General features: G+C 47.4%; 1 protein-coding gene across 1 annotated transcript in view; it reads left to right on the top strand.

Moving 5' to 3' along the window:
* Window positions 1–22,030, top strand: part of Abat (4-aminobutyrate aminotransferase) — an 85,711-nt gene that overhangs the window by 63,380 nt on the left and 301 nt on the right. The window contains exons 7-15 of the mRNA XM_051167247.1: window positions 1,633–1,713; window positions 3,070–3,162; window positions 3,946–4,008; window positions 5,110–5,173; window positions 7,250–7,398; window positions 8,872–9,009; window positions 11,437–11,604; window positions 18,519–18,665; window positions 19,662–19,773. Of these exons, the coding sequence (XP_051023204.1) occupies window positions 1,633–1,713; window positions 3,070–3,162; window positions 3,946–4,008; window positions 5,110–5,173; window positions 7,250–7,398; window positions 8,872–9,009; window positions 11,437–11,604; window positions 18,519–18,665; window positions 19,662–19,773 (1,015 nt within the window). The remainder of the gene's footprint in view (window positions 1–1,632; window positions 1,714–3,069; window positions 3,163–3,945; window positions 4,009–5,109; window positions 5,174–7,249; window positions 7,399–8,871; window positions 9,010–11,436; window positions 11,605–18,518; window positions 18,666–19,661; window positions 19,774–22,030) is intronic.

Genomic DNA, 22,030 nt, shown 5'->3' with positions numbered 1-22,030 from the left:
CGGTAAGCAAAGATGGGCACCGCTTGCTCTCTCTCTGTTTTAAAGAGAAAGTCATTGAGGCTTCATTTTAAGTGATTTGCCTGTAATAACTTTAACTTTATTTTGTTTGGATATTTTTGAGACAGGGTCTCGTGTAGCCAGGCTTCAAGCTTGACTTGTAGGGGAGGATAACCTTGGAGGTCTGATCCTCCTGTCTCCACCTCCCCAGTTCTGGGCTTACAGATGTGTGCCGGTACACCTGACGTATTCGGTATGAAGGATGGAACCCAGAGCTTCCTACATAGCACTCAGGGAGGCAGAGGCAGGCAGATCTCCATGAGTTCCAGGCACAGCCTGGTCTATGAAAGGAGTCCAGGACAGCCAAGGCTACACAGAGAAACCCTGTCACTCTAGGCAAGTGTTAGTATGGGATTTTACCCTTAAAGGCACCTGCTTGGCTTAGGGGCTCAAATTACTATCCCTCAATCAGAGGCCATTTGAAGCTAAAACTTTATTAGAACTAGAAAGTCTTTTCTTTGGAAGTGTGTTTGTGCTGTCTTCCTCAGCTTGCGGTCCAGCCCGGCAGCAACAGGGTCGGGGGGACTCATCTTGGGACAAACTGGTTAATCTCAGTCCTTACTGAGCCTCTCACTCTCAGGTGTGAGAAGCAAACATCAGTAAGGCTTTTTGTTTTCCAGACAGGGTTTCTCTGTGTAGCCTTGGCTGTCCTGGAACTCACAGAGATCTGCCTGCCTCTGCCTTCCTTGGTGCCGGGATTACAGGTGTGAGCCACCGCTTTGACTCACACTGTCGATTTTCTTGCAGAGGGAAGTAACTCTCTAGACCCACAATTATCAGAATGGGCAGTGGGAGGGGGGAGATAGACTGACAAAAAGATGCTATGGTTTTTATCTCTAGTTATTTAGCCAGCTTCACCCACACTCCTGCATTCAATTTAGAAGTTCCACAACTGTAGTGTGTACATGCATGTGTGCGTGTGTGTGTGTGTGTGTGTGTGTGTGTGTGTGTGTGTGTGTGTGTATGCATGTGCATGGCCACAGTGCATGTGGGGGTCAGAGGGCAATCTCGGGTGTTAGTCCCCATTGTCTTCCACCTTGTTTGAGACATAGACTCTAGTTCCCCAGCGAGCACTGCAGGCTGGCTGGCCCAAGCTTCCGAGGATTCTCCTGTCTCTGCCCTCCATCTTGACATAGGGACATAGGGGTTTTATAGGCAGACACTCACTACCACATCCGACTTTCCGTGAGTTCTGGGGATCAAAACTCAGGTCCTCACACTTACGTGGTGCTTTACCCACCAAGCCAGCTCTCCAGCCCCTGCTATGGCCTTAAGGTGCCTCTTTAAAAAAAAAAAAAGAAAGAAAGAAAGAAAGAAAGAAAGAAAAAGAAAAAGAAAGAATTGATTTTTAAAAAAAAATGAAAATACACTAGTGAATTCCAGGCCAGCATGTGCTATGTGAGACCTCATCTCCCCCCCCCCAAAAGAAAAACAAAAATGCTAAAACAACACCAGTGAGCTCACAGTGCCAGGTAAGAATCTATTTGCCCTCTCACTGTATAAAGGCACCATGTGGCGGAGGAGGACCTGGGTTGGCCCCCAAGAATGACGCGTTTGCCTGCTGTTCTCCTGCAGAGTACGTTCATCAACAGGCCTGCCCTGGGCATCCTGCCTCCGGAGAACTTTGTGGATAAGCTCCGCGAGTCCCTGATGTCGGTGAGTTTCGGGGGTGACCCCTTGCATGCCTGTAGTGCCACCTCCGCCTTTCAGCCTGTCTGTCTCTCCTCAGAGGCAGCCTGGCAGGGACGGGAAAGGATGAGAGCCATAGCCAAGAAGGACAGGTGGGTGGGTGGCAGCAGCTGCAGCAGCTACCTGGCTATGTGGGCCCTGTCTAAAAGGGCGGGTGGGGGAAGTAAGGGAAATGCATTGAAATAAGGAGATAAGAGACAGCCTTGCTGCCAGGCTCCATAGCACATGCCTGTGAACCCAACACTCTGGGAAGCAGAGGTGGGCAGAGCTCTGTGAGTTCAAGGCCAGCCTGGGCCACAAAGCAAGTGCAGGACAGCCAAGGCTAGACAGAGAAACCCTGTCTCGAAAGAGAGAGAGAGAGAGAGAGGGAGAGAGAGAGAGAGAGAGAGAGAGAGAGAGAGAGAGAGAGAGAGAGATGCTCAACTTTTTACTTGGTTCTTTCATAAATAGTGTGTGTGTGTGGGTGTGTGTGTGTGTGTGTGTGTGTAAACAGGGTCTCATGTAGCCCAGAATGGCCTCAAATGAATGGCCTATATAACCAAGGCTAGCCCATTATGGGGATAGCCTTGAACTTCTGATCTTCTTGGATCTACTTGGATCACAGGAGTGTGCCACCACACCCATTTTGTGCGGGCCTGGGAATCTGAAGCCACACCTTGTACATGCTAGACAAGTGCTCTACCACATCTCCAGCCCTCAAGAGGAAGATATTTAATTTTCCTTTTGAAGAAAAGAAAGGGTTCTGGGTGCAGGACAAGGGGCATCCTGGGGAAATACGTATGTGTCCTGTGATGAGAATTTGGCATGAGGGATTTGGTCCTCCTCGGACTCCTCTTCAGTCCTCCTTGTCAAAGATACTGAAGTCACTGGGAACCCCAGCTTACCATCTTGGAAGTGGGGTTCCTCAGGAGTCCCAGAGAGGGCTGCTATTTACACACATACACACACACACACCACACACACACATGTACACATAACACACACATGTGCACACATACACATAACACACATGCACACATACGCGCACACACACATACATACACACATTTTTTTAAAAATTTGAAACAGAGTCTCACTGTGTGGTCGTACACAGCCATACTAGGCTGGCCTCCCCTGGAATTCTCTGGTCTTCTTTCCTCTCTGCTGACCTCAAGGATCTCCCTAGGCTTCTTCGACACCCTGGAAACGTCGAAGGCCACCCTTCCCACCTGCTCTTTCTGATACGTCCCTGGTTCCCTCCCGCAGCCTTCCACCAGTGCTGGAAGATTCGGCTCTAGGAACAGAAATGGGGTCCAAGTTACTCACAGTGGGCTCTCTCTGCAGGTGGCACCCAAGGGCATGTCCCAGCTCATCACCATGGCCTGTGGCTCCTGCTCCAACGAGAATGCGTTCAAGACTGTCTTCATGTGGTACCGGGTGAGCTGTGGGGCCGGAGCACCCACACCAACACCCCAGTGTGTTCAGCTTGGGTATAACCCACAGAGAACTTGGCTGGAGCTTCCCCAGCACCTCGTTCTGCTGTCAGTGCAGTTAGTTACTGGAGCTATCAGGACAGAGTCTAACGAGCCACCTGCCCTCGAGAAGCCAGCAAGACAAATTCATAGTCTATATGGGGATTTATCCAATGTGGCCCCACTGGGAGGGGGGACAAGTATAGAGATCTAGTCACACCCCAAGTCTGTCTTCCAGGTCCAGAGACCTACACAAGTAAGTGGTCCTGGTCAGGGTGTGGTCCTGAGCCACCATTGTGTTAGCTCCAGTCTCTCTTGAAAGATTCTGACAACCTGCAAATCCTTCTCATGGACACAAGTCCCCCTCTTTTGTCCCAAGGAGACAGTTGACCCTTGGGCTTCAGTCCTTTTTTCTTATAACGTGAGACTCGGAGAGAGGGGAGGGGGAATTTCAATTTCTTGGGTGGCTAATCATTTCAGCAACCCGACAGTCAAATCTCTTCATTCCTGCCGTAAGTCACCCCATCTCGACAAACCCCCAGTCGCTGCTGATAAAATCTTAATAGACCATATAGCAGCACTTGCATTTATTTCATCGCAAGCTCAGTTAGTGTCTCGTGTCTACCTAGACGTGTCACGATAGAACATTAACTCTTAAAAAATACTCTAGTTGTCTGGAATACGCACCACCTTGGTGGGGGAGGGGATGCCTCTTTGACCCCAGCATGCCTCTGTTCTGTTTTGGCAGAGTAAAGAAAGGGGCCAGAGAGGTTTCTCAAAAGAGGAGCTGGAGACCTGCATGGTCAACCAGGTAGGTGCAAACTGGAGAGGTGGCTTAGTAAAGGTGCCTAGTTCCAAGCCTGAGAGCCTGAGTTCAGTCCTGGAAACGTGTGCACGTGTGTGTGCACGCATGCGCACACACACATACACACACACAGAGGCTGTGTATAAGTGTATAATAGCTACTGCCTCACCCATTTGGGGACCTGCCCTAGCCACCTCGTGCTGACACTAATTGGGTGACCCTTAGACTTCTGAATGAGGAGGAGTCCCCAGGTCTTGCCACCTAGAGTTTACTTCCTGGTCCAAAGTCTGAGTAGCTTGCTTCCTAATTGGCCACTAGTTACCAGAACAGCTTCCCGAAATTGACAGTGTACAGAAGCCATGAATGTCTGCTCAAGTCTCAAACCGTCCAAACCACCAGCACAAACATCTGCACTAGTGTTCCCTCCACTGGTGCTTGTAGTCATCGCAACCAGAAACGGTTGGGCATCACCTAGTCTGACCAAGAATGCAGAAAGCTCAGTTCAGTGTGCGCCTTCCCAACCAAGAGAGCATGAGGTTCATGCGAAAGGATGGGGTCCTTCCTCACTTGATATCTGAGGACAGCTTGGTCTATCAACATTTTTAGACCTCGTTTCTCACACTTAGTAGCTGCATCAAAGTGTTCCTAATAATGCATGTCTGTGGCCATTGCATTGTGTCGTGCTGTGCTGTGTTTTATGGCACAGTTTCCACATAGCCCAGGCTGACCTGAAGCCTGTGGCCTCAAAGTAGCAGAGATCCCTCTGTATCTGCCTTTTAAGTGCCATGGCATTACCACCCTGTGCCACCAACCCGGCTTGGTTTATCTGTTCCCTTTATAATCTGGAGACAAACAGGAAGTAGTGATGAGAGTATTCTGGGATGTGTGGAGGGAGAGCGCAAACAAAGCAAGATACCTGCAGTCTGGGTATAGGCAGCTAAGATCTAGTTTATAGCCCCACCCCCACCCCACCCCGCCCTCATCCCACCCCCGCCCTAAGAAGGATCCTCGTTCTGAGGGACGCCTAGCTTCTTCTTGGTCTACTGAGTAACATACATTCCTCAGTGCTCACAATGATGACTGGTACCTGTACTTTTTTCATTCCAGAGTCCTGGATGTCCAGACTACAGCATCCTCTCCTTCATGGGTGCTTTCCACGGGAGGACCATGGGTAAGGATGGACCATTATGTGCCCAGAATGCTGCCTGTCACCACAGATGCTTATTGTTTTGGGTTCCAGGAATAGCCACACAATGACCCAACACCAGACTCTGGTGGAAGTTTATTGAACAATGAACAAAAACTGATGAGTCAGGGACATAATCTGGCCTCAGGAGCCAGACTATGATGCTGGTCTGTTTCTAAGGCAGGCTTTTTATATCAAAAAACATAACCAGGTAACAACAAGGTATCCAGGTATAGGAAGTGAGGGGACAGGGGGCAGCATTACATCATTTTTACCGGTTAAGCAAAGCATTTCCAAGGACATTGTATCTGGGTAGCTAGGCAAAACATTTCAAGATGATTGGCTAGGATACAGGCTTGGGGACTGGAGAAAAGGAAACGCATACATTTATCTTTAACTCAAGCAGAACATGCATTTGCCATCTGTTATTTTATTCTAAGCAGCAAGTATTGAACTATCCTGGTCTCGGGAATGTAGGGCCTGAGAACTTGAACTTAATTTCACCTTATGATCAAAATGGAGACTTGGAGGAAAAATGGCTTCTGATAGGCTAAAGGCAACAACAGGTGTTAACAGAGGTGCTGCAGTTGTGCTAGGAACTAGAGTAGGTCTCAATGGAGGGTCTACAGAGTTTTAGCAGGTTAAGTAGCTTATAACACTAATGAGCAACGACAGAATTTGAATCTTTAAGCTGCCTTGTGTCTGGAAATAATGCATCAGAGTGAGAAGACAGAGGGTTAAAGGGTGCGTGTGTGCACACCTCTCCCCACCCCACCCCCATCTCCAGCCAGCACGTTTTACAAGGAGTAAGAACAAAGGTATCAGTCATTCTAAAGGTCAGTGCTGTCCTCTGATCAGAGGTAACCTCCTCTCTGAGATTCTGGAGTCTGTGTATCTCTCTGGACTTTCCCTCATTGCTCTATCTCCCTCTGCAGCAGCGTTCATATTTCTCAAGCCTCTGAGCCTCACAATCCTTCCAAGACACCACCTGGGCCAAAGGTTAACTCAGAACAAATAAACTGTTAGCAGTGTACACAATGGGCAATGTGAACCCATAGGCCAGCTGAAATGGCTCCGTGGGTAATGGTGCTTGTCACCAAACTTGTCCTGATTTGATCCCCGAACCTACTTGGTGGATGGGACTCCCATTGGTTGTCATCCTGCCCTCCCATGCACACTGGCATACTCACTCACCAAATAAATAAATAAATGTAATTTTTTTTTAAATCTTGAAAAGACATGTTGCTGGAAAGATGGCTCAGTGGTTAAGAAAACTTGTTGCTCTTGCAGAGGAGGATTCAGTTCCCAGCCCCCACATGGCAGCTCATAACCATCTGTGACTCTAGGTCCAGGGAATCTGACAGCCTTCTCCAGCCCACAGTCCACACACACACACGCATGCAAAACACTCATACATGTAAAATAAAATATTTTAAGATAGCTTCGAAAACACGCTATGTGCCTGTAGACTCCTTTCTACAATATGAAACACAAACGTTCTCTTAAAATGTAGAATATAAAGGGCTAGAGGCTGAGAGGGCTCAGTGTTCTTCAGGGGACCTAAGTTTTGATTCCCAGCATCCACCTGCAAGTCCCGGTTCGGGAGGTATCACGCCCTCTCCTGGCCTCCTCAGGCATTACACTCACACAGACATAAACATACACATTGGTTAAATAAGAACCATAGCATAGACTATAAACATGCCCCATCCATCCCTCCTGTAGGGATGAATCAATTCCATTCAGTTCCCTACAGAGAGGGAATAATTGTGCGGTTTGCAAATATGGATTATGGGCCATCAATGGCAGGAACTTTCCAAGGCCACTTAATGAAAGAGCAAGGATTTGAACCCTTGTCTCTCCTCTTCAGAAACTGAGTTTAATCTACAATTAATCATAAAACACACACACACACACACACACACACACACACACACACACACACACCATCCGAGGGTTCTACATGCGCTGGTCTGAAGAGCTCATCACACCCTCTTTAAAGACATTGTATACGCTAACGCCTCAAGCCAGGCATCTGCTTTTCTGTTTTGCTGGGCTCAGGTTGCTTAGCGACCACACATTCTAAAGCAATTCACAAGATTGACATCCCTTCGTTTGACTGGCCCATTGCTCCATTCCCGCGGCTGAAGTACCCACTGGAGGAATTCGTGAAGGACAACCAACAAGAAGAGGCCCGCTGCCTAGAAGAGGTAATCTGCATCCCCACAGCTTCCTTTCATCTCTGTTTCTCTCAGTATCCTGAGTCCGAACCCGGAAGAGGACAAGTGCAGGACACGGCGACCTCATGCTGCACAGGAAGGGACAAGAGGCATTGTTTTACTACCTAGCACTTACCCCCACTTCTGGTACCAATTTCTCCACCATTTCTTTGGGGGCAAATTTCTGACTCCAAAATAAGAGATAATAGGTCTATTTAAATAATATGGTTGTCTGGTAGTGGAAAAGGCCCTTTGTCTAGCTCTGTGGTTGGCATCTTTCCCTGATTTCTAGAGCTTCTTCCTGTTTCCGGGGAAAGAATGAGGGCCTGCAGCCCTTTGTCGTCACATCTCCATGTCTCCAGGAACAGCCCCTTCTAATCTGCCCCATATAGGAAATGGAAAAATACAGGAAGAGTTTTACTGCTAGAACAATAACTGTATCTTCTATACTGGATTATTATTGGATCGATGCTCAAATAACTCTATTGGCTTTCCTCTTAAGCATATGTCACCATTTCCAGCCAATATTTATCACCCTGGCCATCTTCTCAAGTCGGTCCAGGTGTTCTCTCCACGCAGTCCCCAGGCCCACAACACGCAGCCGTAGTGGGGCTGCTTTCACTGCGGATAGGCTCGGCAGCAGCTTCTCGGACGAGCCTCTATCTCAGGGCGCCCAAGAGCCCCGCACACCAAGCCAGAAAGAACAGTAACAACGTAGCAGGGGCAACAGTCATGCTGTGCTTAGAGTAGTGGCCACTGCCTTCCCAGCGGGTTATCCTAATATGTCCACTTACGTGCTTGCAATCCCAGAATTTGGAGGTCGAGGCAGGATAATCTAGAATACATGTCCACACTTGGTTTCCCAGACAGGCAGTGATGGCATACACCTTTAATCCCAGCACTGGGGAGACAGAGGCAAGCAGACCTCGGTGAGTTCAAAGCCAGCCTGGTCTACAAAGTGAGTCCCAAGACAGCCAAGGCTACCCTGTCTCGAAAAAAACCAAAAAATGAAAAAGAAAGAAACAAAGAAACAAACAAAAAAGATTTCACTATGTAGCCTTGGCTGGTCTGGAATTTACTCTGCAGACCAGGCAGTCCCTGGACTCTGTCTCCTGAGTGCTGGGATTAAAGTGCCTGATGACCAGGCCAGGCACTACATAACAAATTTGAGGCTAGCCTGGGCTATAATGTGCAGCACTTGCAGATCAAGGAAGGGAAGCTTCAGAAGGCTGAATTACTTGTTCCATGGGTGCTAGCCCCAGTAACAGAGGAACACATGCCTGTACATAATGTGACTCCTAACAGGTCCCACACTTGTCAGGGGAAATGCCATGGACACACTTGCAATATGTTTTCAAAGAATTCGAAGAGCACCCCTCCCCCACCCGACCCTGAGTGCCCATCCATGGAATCTACTACTGTTCTGGAGCCTCTGTGAGCATCTCTTTCCTGTCTGGGTTCTAGGTGGAAGATCTGATTGTGAAATATCGGAAAAAGAAGAGGACAGTGGCTGGAATCATTGTGGAACCCATCCAGTCAGAGGGTGGAGACAACCATGCATCAGATGACTTCTTCCGCAAGCTGAGAGACATTGCCAGGAAGGTTAGAGTGTACGCAGTGAGGCTGGACAGGACCACGAGCGTTTCTGGGTTGGGTTGCCAGAGCAAAAAACTTGGCTCCACTTCTGCACTGGGGTCCATGGAACATGTACATATGTGCAGAAACTGGCCGGCCTTCCTGGGAGCAGAGAAGTTGGGACAGGTACTAGGTGTGGGGCTCAATGGTAGAGCTTCGCTTAGTTTGTACAGGGCCCTGGGCTCCATTTGGATTGTGAGCAGGCTTGAATTATGGGAGGCTTGAGCGATTCTTATTTAAAATACTTTCTGTTGAATCAGCTTCTTGGGCTGGAATTGTGGTTCCCCGGTAAAGCACTTGTATAGCACGCACAAGGTTCTGGCTTCAGGCCTCAGTGCTGAAGAGAAATAAAATTGAACTGACGGGTTTGGTGTGTCTGTTGTACATACAGCTGTTACCGTGTGAAGATAAACTCCTCCCCCTCCCCCATGGGCTCCTCTGTTGAGCCTTTGGTCTCCTGCCAGGGTGCTACTAGGAAGTTGTGGAAACTTTAGTGGGGAGGATCTAGCCGGGAAGAAGTAGGTCCCTGGGAGGTGGGTCCCTGGAGGATTAGAGTATTTCCCGGTCACTTCCTGTTTCAGGCTCTGTTTCCTGTCAGCTGTGGAGTGACTAGTTCCCCTCTGTCACATGTTTCTGCTGCCATGGTGATCCGCCCACGCATGTGGGACCCTCTGAAATGGTGCAAAGTGAATCTTCCCTCAGAGGCTTGCTTTGTTTTAAGTCAAGTTATAGTGATAAAAAGCTAATGCATGCAACGCCCAGTCTCTAGATTGAAGAGCTGATGTTGACAATGTTCGTTCTACACTTGCGATTACAGACCTCAGAGGCAAGGCAAGTTCCAGAAAAAGAAGGGAGGCTGAGGTCGTTTCAGAGATCTCCTAATTGAACAAGTCCCAGGGTCCTGGTTGGTCTTATGTCGACTTGACACACAAACTAGAGTTATATGAAAGGAGGGACCCTTAAGTGAGAAAAAGGCCTCCATAAGATCTGACTGCAGAACATTTTCTTAATTAATGATTGATGGGGAGGGCCAAGCCCACTGGGCGGTGTCTTCCCTGGGAAGGTTGTCCTGGGTTCTACAAGACAGCAGGCTGAGCAAGTCATGTAGAGCAAGATAGTAAGCAGCACTCCTCCGTGGCCTTTGCATCAGCTCCTGCCTCCAATTTTCTGCTCTGTGCAAGTCCTTGTCCTGGCTTATTTTGATGATAAACAGCAATATGGAAATATACGCCAAATAAATTCTTTCCTCTCCAACTTGCTATTTGGTCATGATGTTTTGCCACAGCAATAAAAACCCTAACTAAGACACCTGATTGAAACAGTAGTTTGGGGGCTGGAGAGTTGGCTCAGTGATGAAGAGCATTGGTTGCTCTTCTATAGAACCCTGGTTTGACTCCCAGAACCCACATGGCAGCTCACAACTATCTGTGACTCCAATTCCAGGGGATCTGATACCCTCTCCTGGAGTCTGCATGCAAATGCTGCACAGACCTACATGCAGGCAAAACACTCAAATACATGAAATAAAACAAACAAATTACTTGAAAACCAATCAAACAAACAAACAAAACCTCAGTAGTTTGGAGGCTGGGTTTGTTTGTTTGTGTGTGTGTTTGTTTGTTTAGTTAAGGTTCTCACTCTACAACCCAGTCTGGTCTTAAACTCTCTACATAACTCATAACTCAGGATAGCCTTGAACCTGGGGTACTCTTCCTGCCTCAGGCTCTCACTGCCAGGGTTATAGGCTTGAGCCATTATGTCCCACAAAACTGACTGGAAACTGAAACAGGAAGTGACCAAGAGGTACTCTGACGCTCCAAAGACCCACCTCCCAGGGACCGGCTTACTCCAGCTAGATCCTCCCCTCTAAAGTTTCCACTCCTTCCTAGTAGCATCGTGGCAGGAGACCAAAGGTTCAACAGAGAGCCCGTGGGGGAGGGGGAGGAGACTGTATTCCTACGGTAACAGGTATGTGTGCAGCGGACATATCAAACCAGTCAGTTCACAGATAAGAATCGTGAATCTGGGTAGTGCAGAGAACATGGCAGCAGACACAGAGGGAGGGACTGCTTGGCTTCAAGCTTGCACACACTGCCTTCTGATGCAGTCATGCCCGGGACTGCAGCCACATGAGGTAGACCCCTGAGATGGTGTGCAGGAGTATTAGATATCTCTGCTAATGCTCTATCTGGGCAGTTCTAGGGCATGTTCCAACACAGCTGTGATCCAAATTGTTCTATTTTCTCTGCATAGCTGGGGAATCGGGGCTGACTCTACAGTTTAGAACACAAGGGTGAAGCACACAGCTGGGTTCCAGCTTGGGGGGAGGGAAGGGGAGCTCCCAGGATCTAGGCTTACAAGTGTTTGTTCCTCCCTCCTCTGTTCCTGGAACAGCATGGCTGTGCCTTCTTGGTGGATGAAGTACAGACTGGCGGAGGCTGTACTGGCAAGTTCTGGGCCCACGAGCACTGGGGCTTGGATGACCCAGCCGACGTAATGTCATTCAGCAAGAAGATGATGACCGGGGGCTTCTTCCACAAGGAGGAGTTCCGGCCGAGCGCTGTGAGTGTTCCCAGCTTTGTGCGTAGCACGTGACTGTCCCCTTTTTATACCTGAAGAACCAAGGTGCTTCTTGGGGGACACAAAGTTTCCTGAGGTGTCATGTGTAGTAATAACGGCAGTAGCTACTGTAGAATGAACACCTTATCTATGCCTGTCTATACCTCACAGTCCCTTAATTCACACAACAATCTAACCAAGGAGCCTTGTATTATCCTTATAATGCTTTACTAATGGCAGGCAAGGCATAGAAGTTAAATAAGCCTCTGCCATGCTGATTTTTCTCATTGCTGTGACCCAGAACATCTTAAGGAAGAGTCCATTGAGCTTACAGTTTGAAGGGATACAATCCACCAGGACAGGAGACATGGTGTTGGGAGCAGCAGATAACTAGCCACATTGCACCTGTAGTTAGAGAACAGAAATAGGAAATGGAGTTGGGTCCCCACTGCCTACTTCCTACATCAAGGATCCTTTAAGGTCAACCAGCATCTAGGACTAAATTTTCAAATATTAGAGTCTATGGGGGACATTTTTATACTTAAACTACAGTAACTCTCCAAGGTCACCAAGCCTGTTAGTGACAGATCAGGAGTCTCACAGATCCCATCTGTTTATTGTAGGGATTTTTAAAGCCATTTTGTTGGGTTCTTATATCTACACCTTTCCCCACCTCAATCCATTCCAACACCCCAACACTAGGTAGTTGAGAAAGAAGGTTAGAGGGGAAACGGAAGCTAGACTTCTTTAGACTACTTCTTGCTGATCGGGGTTGTTGGGTGCCTAGGGGCAAGTCCATTCTTCTTTGTCAGACTATCCAGCAATCCAGCAACCCGGCAACCCAGCAACCCAGCAATAGCAAATGCAGCAGCAAGAACCAACAGCAGCAGGGACCAGCTACAGTGGGGGGAACAGAACCGCCACAGGCCCTCTCAGGGCTCTCCCATTTATACCCCCTCAAGAGTTCTCAGAATTAAGCTGAGTGTGGTGGCATACACCTTTAATCCCAGCACTCAGGAGGCAGAGGCAGGCGGATCTCTGTGAAATTGAATCCAGGACAGCCAAGGCTATAGACTGAAACCTGGACAAAGAGAGTCCAGGGCAGCCAGAGCAAACTCCACGTGGAAGTTGTTTGGTGCCCATCACCTTCTTTGAAGTAGATCGGGGATACTGCCAGGAGCAGATCTGTCTCTCTGTCAGAAAGCCTTTTACATTAAAACATCTTTAAATGTCATATTCTGTAGATCTCTGAAGTGTTTGAAGACCATCTATATTATATTTGGATAGAAAATGTTACTTGTTTCTAGCTGCTTACTATCTGATTAGCTTTGAAAACATATGCAAGGGGCTAAATAAAGCTTATTTCTGTAATTAACTAAACTAGTATATAACAATACCACAAGAGTATTTATAGGTGACTAACTACTAACTTGGATTCCTAATTATCCTAAACAATTTGCAGTAGCAGCTTTCCTAAAACTAGAACTTTACATTTTTAAGTGAGAAAATTGAGATATTGGCCAAGTCCTGGGAGAGCTAGCTGCATCTCTTGTTGTCCAGTCTCTGTGGGATAGAAAAGTGCAAGGCTTAACTGAAGTCCAGGCTGAAACAGTGTGTGAGGCTGAGCCATCTGAGCTGGCGGTTTTGAAACTGATTGAGCCAGTCTGTGAGGCGCGATCACCTGGACTGCTTGCTTTGTCTTTATTGATGGTTATTTTGTAATGTTGAATTTTGGGGGGATAAGGATAAGAAGTTTATCTGTGATCATATCTAAAACCACATTGCCTCCAGTAGTGTGCATGAGATCAGTAACATTTAGTTGCAGTTTCTCTGCCTGCTTGTTACCTCCTGACTGACCAAAGGACAACGGCTCAGTTTTTGTTTTTTGCTTTTTGTTTTTGTTTTTGTTTTTGTTTTTTTGTTTTTTGCTGTGGGGCCTCAACATTTCTTTTCCCAATGGTGAAGGCAAGAGATTACCTTGTAGGTCCCTCCTGGGCCTGCACTCATTAGTCCAATGATGTCCTTTACCACATTATCTGCAAATCCTGGGAAGCCTAGGCATTCCGTTGCCGCTTGTGGCAAAGTACCGTATTCCCCAGAGGTAACACACCTGGAATTTTGAGCTCTGAGGCTTTTAGCTTTACAATTTCTTTATAAATAAATGATTGAACTCACCACAACTAAAGCACTGGGTACTTGATATCTGAGACCTCTAGCTATTGTCATATGATATTGGCATGATGCCCGTGAAAGCCAGTATCAGTTGTTTCTCTTATCCATTTGGCCATTAGTGCTGCTCAGCCTTTTAATAGTCTAATTACTCTCTTACATTCAATATTCGAATTCTCAAACATCAAGATCTCTATCAACACCTCTCTGGCATCAGGGTTTGATATGGCCTTGTATACAGCTGAAGCCAGTCTCTTCAAGAAGTCTGTGAAGGCTTCCCCATGGCCTTGTATTACCTTAGTAAGTGAGATGAACCTTTTCCCGGACTCACCAACCACATCCCCAGCGGTTAAAGCTGCCAAGTGACACTGCTCTATATCAAATGATCGAATTTGTTCTTGTAGGTCAGAATGACGCCCTTCACCAAGCAGTTGATCTTTAACGATATTTATTCCTCTTACTCTATGTTGTTGTTCTATATTCAAAGTTTTCTCCCTCCGCCACGTTAAACATTGTAACTGTTGACTGGCCTGTAGCGCAGCAGTCACCAGTCCCTTCCAATCTTGGGGAATAATTCTATTTTGGGTAACCCAGTTACTTGATATTTGTTAAACAGAGAATGCACTCTATAGGAAACAACAGACTCTTTAAAAGGCCTTAGATCTATTCTTTCTTTCTTTCTTTCTTTCTTTCTTTCTTTCTTTCTTTTTCTTCTTCTTCTTCTTCTTCTTCATCTTCTGGTTTTCTAAGACAGGGTTTCTCTTGTAGTCCTGGCTGTCCTAGACTTGCTTTGTAGACCAGGCTGGTCTCAAACTCACAGAGATCCACCTGCCTCTGCTTCCTGAGTGCTGGGATTAAAGGTGTGTGTCACCACACTGTCCCTAAAAAGCTTCAGATCTGTCATTTCTATAGGCTACCATGCTATCTCATCATAGCCATAGTCAGCACCATTAGCAGGCATGTGCTGTACAATTACTAGGAAAACTGATGGTGACTTCATAATCCCAGGCCACTCCTATGATGGTACATTTGGCTGAAAATTAGCCCTTTCTCTCAAAATGGGCTCTTTCTCTTTAACCTTGTTCCCTTGCACACCCTCCTCCTCCTCCCCCTCCTCCTCCTCCTCTTCCTCCTCCTCCTCCTCCTTCTCCTCCTCCTAGTTCTCTAGGCTTCAGGGACTTGAAATCTTCTAGCCTAGTTTGCTTCCTTCTTTCATCCTTCAGGAAGCTCCCACTTTCAGTCACCAGGTCTGAACCCTTTGTTCTCTACTTTCTGCCACTATTTGCTTCCTAAGTGCTTCCATCTCCACCCATAACCTCTCTAGTCGCACAGCCAACTCTGTGACCCTTTCAAAAATGAGAGAATAGAGTGACCTTTTGCTTTTTCATTTTCATCCTTTTTTTGTTTTGGTTTGGTTTTTGGTTTTTGTTTCTCAAACCCTTCCATATCCACTTGCAACTTTTCCAATTACTCAGCCATTCTCTCAGCCTTTTTTTGAAACAGAATACGGGAAGATGAAGAAGAAATAGAAAATCCCCTCGGGGACCAAAGCAGGAGAGAACCCAGCCATGGCCGCTGCAGTAAACTTTGGGCTGACATCTTGAAACAGAGTATCCATTTCCTCATACCTTGCCTTCTCCTCCACAGCATTAGAAACATTTCCCATTATGCCTAGTCACGGAGGGTGCCACCTGTAGGCATAATTTTTAGCTATTTTATTTGGGTTCTTATATCAACCACCCTTCTCTCTAACACTTCCAACTCCCTAACACTAGGTAGGTTAGAGGGAGAATGGAACCTAGACTTCTTTAGACTACTTCCTGCTGATTAGGCTCCTAGAGGCAAGACAAACTTTCTTCATCAGAATGTCCAGCAATCCAGCAATCCGACAAGAGCAAATACAAGAGAAAGGACCAGAGGCAGTGGGGACATCAGCAGGGGTAACAGCAGCTGCCACAGGCCCTCTCGGGGCTCTCTTATTTATACCCTCTCAAGAGTTCCAAGAATTAAACTATCTGCAGCTGACACAAATCACACCCCTGCCAGAGCATGAGACACATTATAGTTAGCTGCTGTGGACAATCTGTAGCAGCCCCATATCCCACACCTGAGATCAAAACAAAAACGTTCACATAATATAACTAGGCTTTTAAAGAAACCAAAATTTTCACTATAGCTAGTATATATTATATATATAGTTAATATATATATATTACAAATTGCATATAATTGTGCATGTGTACACACACACACACACACACACACACACACACACACACACACACATCCTTCAAGGGTCCAAAATCCTTTCATTGTTCCTATGTGTAGTTTCTATTCTCAAGGTTGCCCCATCATCCAAAATGGCTACTGTAATTCCAGCTTTCATAGCTGAATTCTAGTCTGTGGGAAGGAAAAGGAAGAGAAGAAAAATGGTCTCCTTTTATCTTTAACAGCCTTCAAAGAAGTCCCACATAGTTCTTTCTATTTATTTTATTTATTTGTTGTGTCTGTGCATGCTTCTACCAGCAGAGGCCAGAAGAGAGCTTTAGAACCCTGGAGGTGGCGTTTCTGCTGCTAGTGTGCCACACAGTGTGGTGCTGGCTATGGAAGAACTCTGGTCCACTAGGAGCAACAAATGCTTTTAACTGCTGAGCCATCTCTTTAGCCCTAGTTCTTTTATTTCTGTCATGTGACTTAAACCTGAGCATATTACTAGTCCTCACTGTAAGAGAGAGGCTGGGAAGTGTTTAAGTTGGCAGCATTGCCCCTGTAAGGATTCATGGATGGGAGAAGCAGATCATCTTTGAGAGTCAGCAGACCACAGTGCAATGCCAGGGCCACCACCAATGAGCCACATCTGCTATGGCAAGGCCCTTCTAACTTTTCTGTCCCCCAGATTTCTGCTAGATAAAATGAACATTGTAGGGTGGTTGCACACCACATAGCAAGGTTTCAATCAACAGACGGGTGCACATGTCACACTGGCCCCCAAGATCATATTGTCTAGAGACATTGGAATGACATCTTAGTTTGCCTAAGAACATTATGATGTCCGTACAACGTGAAATCACCCAACATTGCATCTGTTTGTTAAGCAATGCGTGGCTGCAGTTCAGGAACAACCATCTTGGTTTTTCTGAGCCCGGAGGACTTCCCAGGCTATGTGACAACCAGGTCTCTCTCAATAGTGCCAACCTGAAGGGTTGTCTTTGGAGGACTTCAGTAACGTCCTCAGTGTTATCCTTCTCCTTTTTTGGGAGATGAGAAGGTGTAGACATTACAGAGATGGCACAGTCAGGGAACTGACTGAACATGCGTTCAGGCCAACGCCCGTGTAAAAGCTGCGCGTGGTGGTGCAGGCTTGTAACCCCAGCATGGCTGGGAAGGCAAGAACAGGAAGCTTCCTCCAGTGTGCTGGCTAGCCAGCTGGCCAAGTCAATAAGCTTCAGCTCTACGGAAAGACCCTGTCACAAAAATAAAGTGGACAGAGCCAGGCCGTGGTGGCGCGCGCCTTTAATCCCAGCACTCGGGAGACAGAAGCAGGCAGATCTCTGTGAGTTCCAGTACAGCCAGGGTTACACGGAAATATTCTGTCTCAAAAAAATGAACAAAGATAGACCTCTCCTGAGGAACAGCACTATTCCTCAGTCAGGTTGAGCTCTGGCCTCCACACACATGTGCACAAATGTGCACCTATACCCTCAGCAACACACACATGTCCAATGTCCATATATATATATAAAGAGGGCGTGGGGTTCAGTTTAAGATGGCTCAAGCCAGGTCATCTGTTATCTACCTGGGGTCAACCCAGCTGAGGGACAGTGTTGTTCCTCAGGAGCTGCCCACCTTTTCTGAGACAAAGTCTTTCCCTAAGGCTGAAGCGTGCTGATTTGGCTAGCTGGCTGGCCCCAGGGCACATCATTAGGCTAGGCGCATCTCAAAGGAGAAGCACCATCATCGGTGCAGGCTAGATCATGACTGACTTCAAATTGGGCATCATGCAGCTCTGGCTGGGTGCCTGGGAAGACCAAATATTCGCTGATAAATGAGCAAGGCATCCTGCTGGTGGTGAGCTACCCGTGAGGCTCAAATGCAAGTAGATGCTGGTGGAAATGGTGCCTTCCTTCACCAAAGACTAGAAGGGACTTGAGCAGGCTTCTCCATGAGCTGCTGTGGGAACTGCACAGAGGAGGCACAGCCCACTGGTTCCAGGTGGAGCATCTCAACACCATGACGGAGGTCCTTTGCCTGGATAACCTGCGGTTGCTGCTGAGGGACTCAAAGCCCAAAGCTGAAGAGACCTCCAGTAACAACAGAGCAAAGCTTATGCTAGCTGGCCATCCAGCTTCCTGTGGTCCCCAGAGAAGAGCAGCCCCCCATCCTGAGTGTGACCCCGCACTCTAATGCCAGCTGCGGGATGTGGTGGAGGAGAATCCCTGTAACTCCTGAATGCCATCACCTTCCCTGCATGGTGACCGAGAAGCAGCTTCCGGACAGAGTTTGGTGTCCATGGGTGCTGTCAGGCGGTGCCAGCAGCAGGACTGGCTTGCCCACATGAAGCGCTGTCTGGAGAGGAATCATCTCTCTAGAATAAACCAGGCTGCCATGTAACTGGTTTTCTCTCCTGGGCAATGGATGTAGAGGCCTGCACAGAGGCGTGTGGACTCAAAAGGAGACAGGCAGGGAAGGGTGTGCCCTTCCAAGTGTTCTGATATGGGAACCCTCTGATGGATCCCGTCTCATTCTAGCCTTACCGGATCTTCAACACCTGGCTGGGGGACCCATCCAAGAACTTGCTGCTAGCTGAAGTCATCAACATCATCAAGCGAGAGGACCTGCTCAACAACGTGGCCCATGCTGGCCAGACCCTACTCACGGGGCTGCTGGACCTCCAGGTACCTGTGCCAGCCTGGGCACTGTGCTTGCTGCCCAGCAATTTTCACCTAGTTATGTTGCTTTCAGGTTCTTGGGCCTTTGCATGTGTAGAAACAGGCAGGCCCATTCTTCCATCTCAACCTCATTATCTCTTGACATCAAATTCAAACATTCCTTTAAGAAGATTCCCCATAATACTCTTGTGGTCATAATCCCCTCCTCTGTACTGTCCAATGGGGTCTGTTGCAAGCCACGTGTAGTTTTTTGTTTGTTTGTTTGTTTGTCTGTCTTGTTTTTGTTTTTTAATTGAAACAAGGTATCATGTAGCCCAGGCTGGCCTTGAACTTGATACGTATCAAGGCTGACTTTGAACCCCCCATCCTCCGGCCTCTACCCCCAAGTCCTAGGGTTACAGATGCATGGTACCACACCTGTCTCACAGGTATCAATTCAGTATCTTAGAAGTCAGGTGAAAAGCAAGTCAGAATATATAAAGTGACTTTTTGTTTGTTTGTTTCTGTTTTTTGAGACAGGGTTTCTCTGTGTAGTCTTGGCTGTCCTGGACTCACTTTGTAGACAGGCTGGCCTGGAGCTCACAGAAATTCACCTGCCTCTGCCTCTCGAGTGTTGGGATTACAGGCGTGTGCCACAGTGCCCAGCTGGTAAAGTTACTTTTAATGATATGTTTTACTTAGGCTACCTGATGTGCAAAACACTATTACTCCTACAAGTCATCAACATAGAAAATAAGTAATGGGCCAAGCCTGTGTCACACTCCAAGGAGCTCAGTATGTGAAAGACAGAGAGAAAGGCAGGTTATGGCATGTTGGAGAGCCTTCTGGTCCACGTAGCAAGTTGTAGGCCAGCAATGGCTGTAGACTGAGACCCTGTCATAAACAACAGGGCTGGGGAGGTAGTTCAGATTCCCAGCACCCGCGTAAAACCTGTGTGGGCTTGGCAGCATGAGCCAGCCCCCAGGTAACAAGCTTTGATCTCAAGTTTTCTTCCTATTGCAGGCCCAGTACCCCCAGTTCATCAGCAGAGCGAGAGGACGAGGCACCTTCTGTTCATTCGACACTCCAGATGAATCCATACGGAATAAACTCATCCTAATGGCCAGGAACAAAGGTAAGGGGTGGACACTGAGCTTAATCATGTCATCAGTGTCTAACTCTACCTGGTGTGGTGCCGAGCTTTGCTAGGTACAGGAGTTATGTAAGATAAGATAAACAGACTCAATGTTCTTTCCCAAAAGGAGAAAGGTGACTATGGGATTCATTCTCTCTCTTTCTTCTTGTCTGACTTTCTTTCTTTTTCCTGTATTTTTGAGGCAGCTGCCATTGTCCCAGGCTCACTACAAGCCTGCTATGTAGCTGATTGAGGATGACTATAAGCTTCTGGTCCTGACACCTCCACTTCCCCAGTGTTGGGATTGGAGGCATATACTACCATGCCTACTTTATTCAGTGCTGAGCGTCAAAGAAAGCCAGGGCCTCATGTAGGCTAGGCGAGCCTACCACTGAGCCACAGCCCACCAGAGATTTCTTCATCCCCTCACATGCTTGTAGGTTTCTACAGGGAAGCCACGCTGTACTAATAGTGAAAACAGGCACAGTGAGGAAGTCATGGTTTATCAGGAAAGCAGATAGCAAACCCAGCATTTGGCAAGCAGTCATTGCCTCATCCTGGGGACCAGGGAAGAGAGTGGAGAGCAGGGGGTAGGAGTGGGAGGTGGGGGTGGAGAGGGAGAGGCCCCCGGAGGTCTAGGAAGGCTTCCTTGAGGTGTTGGTATTTGCCTGAAGGCGTAAGGGATGAGCAAGGACAAGGATGGGCTAGGTAAAGAAAGGAAAAGTACCCGACAGAGGGAGGGGCATGCGTGATGACCTGAGGCAGGATGGCACTAGGAAAGGCAGAGAAATAGAAGACTAAATTGGGACAGACAGTTGGAAGGAGTGATGCTGGGGAACACGTGCCAGGCTACCTCACACTGGCCTGTGGGACAATTCCAGTGCTCTGGAGTTTTCTGAAGAGCTCTGGGAAACCATTGAGAGTTTTACATGAGAGGGTACTGAGCTAAGATGTGAGTACCCACTCTGGGTCATGCACACAGTCAGACTTTCCTCTTGGCTCTTCTTTTGCTTCTGTTTTGTTTTTTTTGTTTTGTTTTTGTTTTGTTTTGTCTTGTTTTGTTTTTCCTACTTTAGTATCGGGGACTGAGCAAAGGGCCTGTGTACCAGGCAAGCCCAACCACTGAGCTCCTCCCCGCCCCACCCCCTTCCCTCCTTCTGCCTGCTTATGGAGTCCCTGCAGTGGCCCCAAAGGGCAGGGACGATTAGCTGGGTTTGGGTTTTTTGTTTGTTTGTTTGTTTGTTTGTTTGTTTTCATTTACTGTAGAGCTGGAGGTCAGACCTGCAACCTTACACGTGTTGTAATAGACATGTATTATACCACTCAGTACTCCTACAGCCTGCCCACCACCCCTAGTTTTCCTTTAAGTATCTTTTATTATATCCGTGACATCTGTATGTGTATGGTGTGTGTCTGTGTCGTGGTGAATATGTAGAGGGAGGAAGACACCTTCATGCGGCCAGTTCTCTCCTACCTTTATGTGGGTGCCAGGGATTGAATTCAGGCCATTTGGCTTGCATGAATGCTTTGTCTGTTGACTCACCTCATCCCCCCTCATTTTTTTCTCTCAAGACAATCCCCCTCCCCTTTTAATTTGGAGTCAAGAGTCCCACTAAACTGGCCAGAGCGGCCTTGAACTCACCCTATGACTGAGACTGGCCTTGGATTTGCCAGTCTCCTTCACAAGCCTCCTGAGCAGCTAGGATAATAGCCATGTCCCAGCACGCCTACATTTTGCACTTTTATTTACTTATTTTATTATTTATTTATTTATTTACTAATTCTGTTTTGAGATGGAGCTCCACTGTATAGCCTAGGCCTTCTACCTCCACCTCTCAAGTGCTGGGATTACAGACAGGTGTCACAGTGCCTGGCTTAGCCTCCTTTTTTAAAGTATGAAAGCAGTCCCAAAGATAGTGAGTAATCCAGGCAAGCGTACCCAGGACACATGATGAAATCTCCCTTTGAAAGTCAGCAGAGCCCAGGCTTCTTCAGTAATGTTATTTTTAAGAAAAAAAGAAAACAGCCGGGCGTGGTGGTGCACGCCTTTAATCCCAGCACTTGGGAGGCAGAGGCAGGCAGATCGCTGTGAGTTGGAGGCCAGCCTGGTCTACAAAGTGAGTCCAGGATGGCCAAGGCTACACAGAGAAAGCCTGTCTCAAAAAAAACAAAAAAACAAAAACAAAAACAAAAATCAAAATTAGGAGGGAAGGGAAGAAGAAGAGAGTGGATGAGGGGAGAGAGAAAGGGTAGAATA

This window comes from Acomys russatus, chromosome 25 (genome assembly GCF_903995435.1).
Source record: "Acomys russatus chromosome 25, mAcoRus1.1, whole genome shotgun sequence".
In the NCBI taxonomy this organism is placed as follows: domain Eukaryota; kingdom Metazoa; phylum Chordata; class Mammalia; order Rodentia; family Muridae; genus Acomys; species Acomys russatus.
Note: the sequence above shows the minus strand (reverse complement) of the source record. Positions and strands in the feature narration are given on the sequence as shown.